Raw genomic sequence first — 8657 nt, 5'->3', positions numbered from 1 at the left:
TTGTGCAACCAAGTATTAGGCTGAGGGTGCCAATACTTTTGTCTGGCCCATTTTTGAAGTTTTGTGTGAAATGATCAATGTTTTGCTTTTTGCTTCATTCTCTTTTGTGTTTTTTCATTTAAGACAAATTAAATGAAGACAATAATACCAAAGAATTTGTGTTTGCAATCATTTTCAGGAAGAAACGGAATATTATTTGACAGAATTGCAGGGGTGTCAATACTTTTGGCCATGACTGTATATACATACATACATACATACACACTTTGAGCTTTATATATTAGATGAGTGAGTTATGCCAAATGACAAACATGGCTCTGCTACATCTGTAAGTAAGCTGAATTTAAGCAAAAGCATTATAAATGCAGAATGGTCAAATTGCTGGATGAGCTTTCTGGATGCCCTGGTGCCGGTGTTTGCGCTGTCACTCTACTGCACACCAGGACGTACAGCAACGTGACCAACAGGTTTTGGATTTATTATTTTCTTCTGTGATATTTTATTGGATTGTTTCATTGCAGACAGGGTTTCGCTGTTAATCCACCTTTACTGGGGACGGCCAGATATTTGTGGTATTAATACACAAACATCTTTAATCCACACAGCTCTTGCTAATACATGGGGGTCCTGGGCAGGTGACCACCTCGCAATGACGGGTATACAGGGTTTATCTTCGTGAGACATTTATTTTGGTTTCCTTTCTTTGGTAGCATCATGGTTGGCACTTGCTATGTGGTGGGGGCCCTCTGTGTGGCGCTGTAAGTGGGGGCCCTCTGTGTGACTGTGTTTGGTGGGGGTCCTCTGTGTGGCGCTGTTTGGTGGGGGCCCTCTGTGTGACGCTGTTTGGTGGGGGCCCTCTGTGTGGCGCTGTTTGGTGGGGGCCCTCTGTGTGGCGCTGTTTGGTGGGGGGTCCTCTGTGTGACGCTGTTTGGTGGGGGCCCTCTGTGTGGCGCTGTTTGGTGGGGGCCCTCTGTGGCACTGTTTGGTGGGGGCCCTCTGTGTGACGCTGTTTGGTGGGGGCCCTCTGTGTGGCGCTGTTTGGTGGGGGTCCTCTGTGTGGCGCTGTTTGGTGGGGACCCTCTGTGTGGCGCTGTTTGGTGGGGGCCCTCTGTCTGACGCTATAGGTGGGGCCCCCAGCCCCTTATGTATTATCAACGACCAAAGGGGCGGCAAATTTTTCGACCGCCCCGGGCGCCACAAACAGTTGCTACGCCACTGATCGTGGTGCTTGGTTACACTCGTTACTCGATTGAGTATCGCGGGTGCTCAAGTGCCATTCTCAAGTAGTTTTGGATTAGAGGCATACAGGCAGGATTTATTGCCTTACAGGCCTTCCATAGGTATACTGCTGCTGTAAGCTAAAAACAAAAGTCCTTTTCAAGGCAACATATTTTCTTTTACCTATTAATACCAGAAAATTTGCATGCATAAATTATATACGTAATTTAAAAAAGCACAAGGCGTGGGGTAAGGGACAGAGAAGTTTACGTGCTGCTGATGGTGCACGCAGAGGCCAAAGCCGTTGGCCAAGTGAAACTATGCATGCTTTGGGAACACAACAAACACGATCATCCATGAGACGTAGGTTCCTGTCCCATTTTGCAGAGCGTTGCAGGACACCACTCTTAAAGCCAGATCAGTGCAAACAGGTGGTTGGTTAAATGGCAGATAATGCTTCCAGTATTTCCCAGCACTACCTGTCTTCCACACGGTCCAGTCTCACTAGCCAGGAGTCTGGACCACAGAATCCTCACCCTGATCCTCTTTCCTCCCACCATGGCGAGTCCCAGGAGCAGTAACGGCGTTAGGGGCAGGCAGACCAGGCAGCTGCCTAGGTTCCCCGCTAACCCAGGGGCCCCCCGGGTAGCGGCACATCACACATCCGCTATGGGGCCCGTGAGGCGGGGGACCCACCTGCCGCTAGTGGCGACTCCCCCCACTGCCGCCACATTGAACTATACCGGTGTCTGCATTAGTATAGAAATTGAACCAAAGCAAATGCCGAAATTCTTAAGTGGATTCTATCACTGTGAACAAAAAAATCATACACCAATCAGATAGGAGAATGTATGCATATAAGATATGATTAATCAGAAGCTGTAAAGTGCATTTCTACAAGGACAGCTCCATGGTCTACTTCCATATTTTCACTTGCAGTACGATTAGAATATCACAATACTCCGAGCTCCTGCCCCACTGCTAAGCAGTTCAAATGCTTCATTGATTTTTTCCAGGGCTAGCTTCTTGCTTACTAAATGTTCCAGATTGTTCCTTTTGTTCATATAATCTGTAACCAGTTTTGGGATATCAGAACCCTTGTAGCCTCCAAATATAGATCCTTTCAAGGTACGCCCTGTGACAAGCAAACCTGGATGCAAACAAAGTGTGTCCTTGGGAGATGCCACACCCAACACAACAGCAACACCATTTCCACAGTAAGTACACTGGAGAGCAGTCAGCATGGATTCAGTGCGTCCTGCACATTCAATGGCAAAATCCACTCCTCTGTTAGTTAGCTCCGTAATGACCTCATGGATGGGTTTATCATAATCCTTTGGGTTTAGGCACTCAGTGGCTCCCAGTTGTAGGGCTTTTGGATACTTATCCTTATGTGAACCTACGCCAATGATTCGTGTAGCGCTTGCATCCTTGCATCCTACAATTGATGAAAAACCAACTCCTCCCAAGCCAAAAACAGCACAACTAGAGCGCTTGGTCACCTTAGCAGTGTTGACAGCTGCACCATATCCAGTAGCAAATCCACAGCCTATAAGACAAACTTCAACAAGGGCACGGGCATCTGGGTCGCCCTCCAAGGGCTGTGGGGTACTCGGTACCGGGCCAGTGTAAGTGGGATAAGTCACAGCAGCTGTGACCCGGTCCGTGGCCCTGGGCGCCCAAATCAATGGTGGTTTGTAATATAGTTTATGTGATAGTTTGTGACACCACCTGTGGTGTTTGGCAAGCAAGATGGTAAGCCAACGCTGCGTGCAGATCCTCTGGGGCTGATGGTGTGTTGCAGCATAGATGGTGTAGCTCCCCACAGGTGAAGCTGTAACCCCAGGACAGTGTATAGGCGTAGGCGGTGTGAGGAATGTTGGTAGCCAGATGTAGCGGTGCTGACGGTGTTGGCGCACAAATGAATGGAAGACACCAGGGCTTGCAGTTCCAAAGCTTTACTCACAGTTCATGGTACACACTGGTGCCTGACTCCGGGGTAGAGACTCAATCAACCTCCCGGGCTAGTCAGGATTATCCTCTCCAACACTCCGCCAACATGTACCTTTCCTAAACGACTCCTCTATTGCGCCTTTTAGTGTGAAGAGCTCGAGCACCGTGGTACTCTGAAGTTCCTCCTGTCAGATGTTCCTAACAACTCTACTCGTATGGCAGACAGCTGTAGCCTCTCTTGGGGACTCCCTTCTCCGGAGTCCTGGCTCTCTATTCAGTTGCTGTTGTGCCCCAAGTCTTAGATGGGAGTAGTGCATTTACAGCCAACTACTCCACCAGTGTCTGCTGCAGAACCATAAGTGTCCATACAACCTCGGGGACCGGTCCCTGGCCTTGCGCTGAGAACCTATAGGCAGGGTTCCTCTTCCAACCCACAACTCCTCTCTGTTCTCCTACTCCTTCGTTCCGCACTGTTTCTTCTCTCTCTTATGGAAGCTTAGGTTGCAGTTCTACGTCTTTCTCCTTCTGTTCCTTTTCCGTGCCAGATGGCTCAGGTCACTGAGGCAGCTGCAGCACTCCTTCCTCCATCCCTTCTTCCAGGGATCCCCACTCCTCCCGAGTGGCTCCCTTCCTTCCTTTCTGACCCTCTGTCAGACTGAACCTCCATACTGATCTGTAATTCTAAACCTTCCCAACCTTTTATATATCTCAACTCCACCCACCTCCCAGCACATCTCGTGTTACGAAGCAAGGACCCACGAAAGGTGCGCTGCTACCCTCTAAGCATGGAGCCGCAATGTGGTCCTGCTGAACTATCCTGTGTGTGGGGTGCAGGTGTTGGAGTGTGGAAAGGAGTTCCCTACTTACCTAGGTGGTGGGGCACTACACCTTAGGAGAAGGTGCAGTACCTCTGTGGCGACTGAGCCTCAGGGGCGCCACACATCCACTTTGGCAACGCAAATGTCAGACACCACTGTGTATTCAGTAAATGTACTTGTGCATGCGTAATGATTAGTGTTGAGCTATACCACCCGATACTGAAAAATATCGTATCGGAATGGATCGGCCGATCTAAAAAAAAGTATCGGGTATCGCAGATTCCGATCCTGGAAGTCCCATTCAAGTCAATGGAACAGAAATATCGGAATTAAAAAAAACCCTTTCTTTCCCTGTAGGTTAATTCTACATGAAGAAAAACAACTAATAATAATGTAGAATGTATTGTGGGAGGTGTAGGAGACATTAAAGCCATAGAGGTTTAGCCCAATCAAATGGAATAGCAGGATTTTTTTTTTTTTTTAAAGACGTTCATAGTTACAAAGATATTATTATTATTATTTATTGTTATAGCGCCATTTATTCCATGGCGCTTTACATGTGAGGGGGGTATACATAAAAACAAGTACAATAATCTTAAACAATACAAGTCATAACTGGTACAGGAGGAGAGAGGACCCTGCCCGCGAGGGCTCACAATATTCAAGGGATGGGTGATAATATAGTAGGCGAGGGTAGAGCTGGTCGTGCAGCGGTTTGGTCGATCGGTGGTTACTGCAGGTTATAGGCTTGTCGGAAGAGGTGGGTCTTCAGGCTCTTTTTGAAGGTTTCGATGGTAGGTGAGAGTCTGATATGTTGTGGTAGAGAGTTCCAGAGTAGGGGTGATGCGCGAGAGAAATCTTGTATGCGATTGTGGGAAGAGGAGATAAGAGGGGAGTAGAGAAGGAGATCTTGTGAGGATCGGAGGTTGCGTGCAGGAAAGTACCGGGAGACGAGGTCGCAGATGTATGGAGGAGACAAGTTGTGGATGGCTTTGTATGTCATGGTTAGGGTTTTGTAATGGAGTCTCCGGGCAATTGGGAGCCAGTGAAGGGATTGACAGAGGGGAGAAGCTGGGGAATAGCGGGGGGACAGGTGGATTAGTCGGGCAGCAGAGTTTAGAATAGATTGGAGGGGTGCGAGAGTGTTTGAGGGGAGGCCGCAGAGCATGAGGTTGCAGTAGTCAAGGCGAGAGATGATGAGGGCATGGACTAGGGTTTTTGCAGATTCTTGGGTGAGGAATGAACGGATGCGTGAAATATTTTTGAGTTGAAGTCGGCAGGAAGTGGAAAGGGTTTGGATATGTGGTTTGAAGGAGAGATCAGCATCAAGGATTACTCCGAGGCAGCGAGCTTGTGGGACTGGGGAGAGTGGGCAGTCATTTACTGTAATTGATAGGTTCGTAGGGGGGGTCATGTGAGATGGGGGAAAGATGATGAATTCTGTTTTGTCCATGTTGAGTTTCAGATATCTAGTGGAGAAGAAGGATGAAATAGTGGACAGACATTGAGGGATTCTGGTTAGTAGGGAGGTGATATCTGGTCCAGAGATGTAGATCTGTGTGTCATCAGCATAAAGATGATACTGAAAGCCATGAGATTCTATGAGCTGTCCCAGGCCAAAGGTGTAAATAGAGAACAGCAGGGGCCCTAGGACTGAACCTTGTGGGACTCCGACAGATAGGGGGCGAGGTGAGGAGGTGGTGTGTGAGTGGGAGACGCTGAATGTCCGGTCTGTTAGGTATGATGAGATCCAGGAGAGGGCCAAGTCTGTGATGCCGAGGGATGAGAGGGTCTGTAATAATAGGGAATGGTCCACTGTGTCAAAGGCAGCCGACAGGTCCAGGAGGAGGAGGACAGAGTAGTGTCGCTTGCTCTTGGCAGTTAAGAGGTCATTGGTGACCTTAGTAAGGGCAGTTTCAGTGGAGTGGTGTGACCGGAAGCCAGATTGTAAGCGGTCGAAGAGGGAGCAAGAAGAGAGATGGGAGGACAGTTCAAGGTAGACGTGTTGTTCCAGTAGCTTGGAGGCGTATGGGAGAAGTGATATAGGGCGATAGCTAGATACAGAGGATGGGTCAAGAGAGGGCTTTTTGAGGATAGGTGTGATGGAGGCATGTTTAAAGCTTGAGGGGAAAACACCAGTTGTTAGTGATAGGTTGAAGAGATGGGTTAGGGTTGGGATGAAGACTGTGGTGAGGTTTGGGATGAAGTGGGATGGGATCGGGTCGAGTGCACAGGTGGTGAGATGTGATCTTGAGAGTAGAGTGGAGAGTCGATCTTCTGTAATGGTGGAGAAGTTGGTTTTGAAGGTGGAGGGCTGGGAAGTCGGGAGGAAGGGCTCTGGGGGTTGTTGACCAAAACTGTCCCTGATGTTATCAATTTTCTGCTTGAAAAATGAGGCAAAGTCTTCAGCTGAGATGAGTGGGGAGGGAGGAGGTGCTGGGGGGCGGAGGAGAGAATTGAAGGTGTTGAATAACTGTTTAGGGTTGTGAGACAGGGAGGATATGAGAGATGAGAAGTAGGTTTGTTTAGCTGTGGCGAGTGTGGTCTTGAAAGTAGTGAGGGACTGTTTGAATGCGATGAAATGCTCGTTGGAGTGGGATCTTTTCCATCTGCGCTCAGCAGCCCTGGAAGCTCGCCTCAGCTCTTTGGTCAGGCTGGTGTGCCAGGGCTGTCTGTTGATTTTGCGAGTTTTGGTATGTGTAAGTGGGGCAGCGGATTCCAAAGCTACAGCTATTGTGGTGTTATATAGAGCGGCAGCGTCATCCGCATTGTGTAAGGAACTTATATCTGTAAGAGGGAGGAGGGATTCGGAGAATGAGTGTAGGTCAAGGTGTTTAAGATTCCTGCGAGGGTGTGAAAGTTTGTGGGGTGGGGATTGTAGACATGGAGTGAAGAGGGAAGAGAATGTGAGCAGGTTGTGGTCAGAGAGAGGAAGAGGTGAGTTAGAGAGGTTAGATAGGGAGCAGAGGCGGGTGAAGATGAGGTCCAGTGTGTGGCCATCTTTGTGGGTGGCTGTAGAAGACCATTGAGTGAGGCTGAAGGAGGAAGTGAGAGATAGAAGTTTAGTGGAAGCTGAGAGGGAAGTGTCAATGGGGATGTTGAAGTCGCCCATGATGATAGTAGGGATGTCCGCGGAAAGGAAATGAAGTAACCAGGTGGTGAAGTGGTCAAAGAAGGTGGTGGCTGGCCCTGGGGGGCGGTAGATGACAGCCAGTTGGAGGTTGGAGGGGGAGTAGATGCGCACAGAGTGCACCTCAAAGGAAGGGAGGGTAACAGAGGGTGGCAGTGGGATTGGGGTGAAGGAGCAGGTATCTGACAGGAGAAAACCAACTCCTCCACCATGTTTGCTGCTGGGGCGGGGGGTGTGAGAAAGGTGGAAGCCGCCATACGAAAGTGCAGCAGGAGAGGCTGTGTCAGAAGGGGTGAGCCAGGTTTCGGTGATGGCGAGGAAGGAGAGTTTGGTAGTAACAAAAAGATCATGGATGTAGGAAAGCTTGTTGCAGACAGAGCGAGCGTTCCACAGAGCTCCTGTTAGTGGGACTGGGGAAGCGGGGGCTGGGTGAATGGGTATAAGGTTGGAGAGGTTACGGAAGGTTGTGATAGAGCGTGGATGGGAGGTAGAAATGACTGTGGGAATGTGGTGAGGAGGACCAGGATTTGGAGAGATATCACCAGCAGTGAGAAGGAGCAGAGAAAGTGTTAGCAGGTGGGAGCAGGAGAGGGCATGAGGGGGCTGTCTGTGTTTGGAGACAGAGGATTGTATGTTAAGGAACAGTTTTGAGGCGGAGGTGAGGTGGATGGGGAGGATTGAAGAAGAGATGAACAGTTCCTTACTAGGAGTAGGGATTAGGGGAATTAGCAGAAAGTGAAGGATTATTGGGGTGAAAGTGAAAACAAACAGAAACATTGTTTACAGTGACTGTGTCCAGTTACCTTCAGTTCCCTTCTGGTTCAATTCTGGTTTTAATTCTTAAATTAATCTTCACACTTCTAGCACACACTTATAGCAATCACAATGCAGACTGAAGTCTATGCAGACTTGTACTCTGCAATATATGTACAACTAAGTGCAGTCAGGTGTGAAGCAGAGAGGAGTGGTCTCTGCTCATCTTGGCCAGACAATTAAGAGTGGACCAGATGTATATGATCAAGCCAGAGTAAACAAGGTCATAAATAACACTGGGGTAAGCTGGGGTTAGCTGAAAGGCATACCATGTGAATGCTAGGTGCAGAGGCAAGTCTATGTGCAAAGCTGGGTGACGCACTGTGTGTCCTTCATAGACAGACAGCAGGAGAGCAGGAGAGCTTGGTGGATGGACATACCATGTGAATGCTAGGTGCAGAGGCAAGTCTATGTGCAAAGCTGGGTGACGCACTGTGTGTCCTTCATAGACAGACAGCAGGAGAGCAGGAGAGCTTGGTGGATGGACATACCTGTCGGAAGAATAGAGATGCTTGTTAGAGTGCGATGGTGGCAGGTAGCAGGGCACAGTCTGTATTCATCCTTCTGGTTTTAATTCTTAAATTAATCTTCACACTTCTAGCACACACTTATAGCAATCACAATGCAGATATTGACTATGTTAAAGTCTTTAATTTTTTGTCAGATATGTATGTTTCACTACTTCCATGCTCTTTACCTTCTTTTTTACTTCTCCCACACTTTCT

At 48.6% G+C, this 8657-nt stretch overlaps 1 protein-coding gene across 1 annotated transcript in view; it reads right to left on the bottom strand.

Annotated features, from left to right (window-relative positions):
* Positions 1–2162: 2162 nt before the first annotated feature.
* LOC141088173 (NADP-dependent alcohol dehydrogenase-like) overlaps positions 2163–8657 on the bottom strand; it is a 30647-nt gene continuing 24152 nt past the window's right edge. The window contains exons 5-6 of the mRNA XM_073574096.1: positions 4119–4187; positions 2163–2810 (exon numbers count right to left, since the gene is read on the bottom strand). Of these exons, the coding sequence (XP_073430197.1) occupies positions 2163–2810; positions 4119–4187 (717 nt within the window). The remainder of the gene's footprint in view (positions 2811–4118; positions 4188–8657) is intronic.

This window comes from Dendrobates tinctorius, unplaced genomic scaffold, assembly GCF_039654945.1.
Source record: "Dendrobates tinctorius isolate UK_male_01 unplaced genomic scaffold, ASM3965494v1 ptg000038l, whole genome shotgun sequence".
Classification (NCBI taxonomy): domain Eukaryota; kingdom Metazoa; phylum Chordata; class Amphibia; order Anura; family Dendrobatidae; genus Dendrobates; species Dendrobates tinctorius.
The sequence above is the reverse complement of the archived record's forward strand: the minus strand, read 5'-3'. Positions and strand labels throughout refer to the sequence as shown.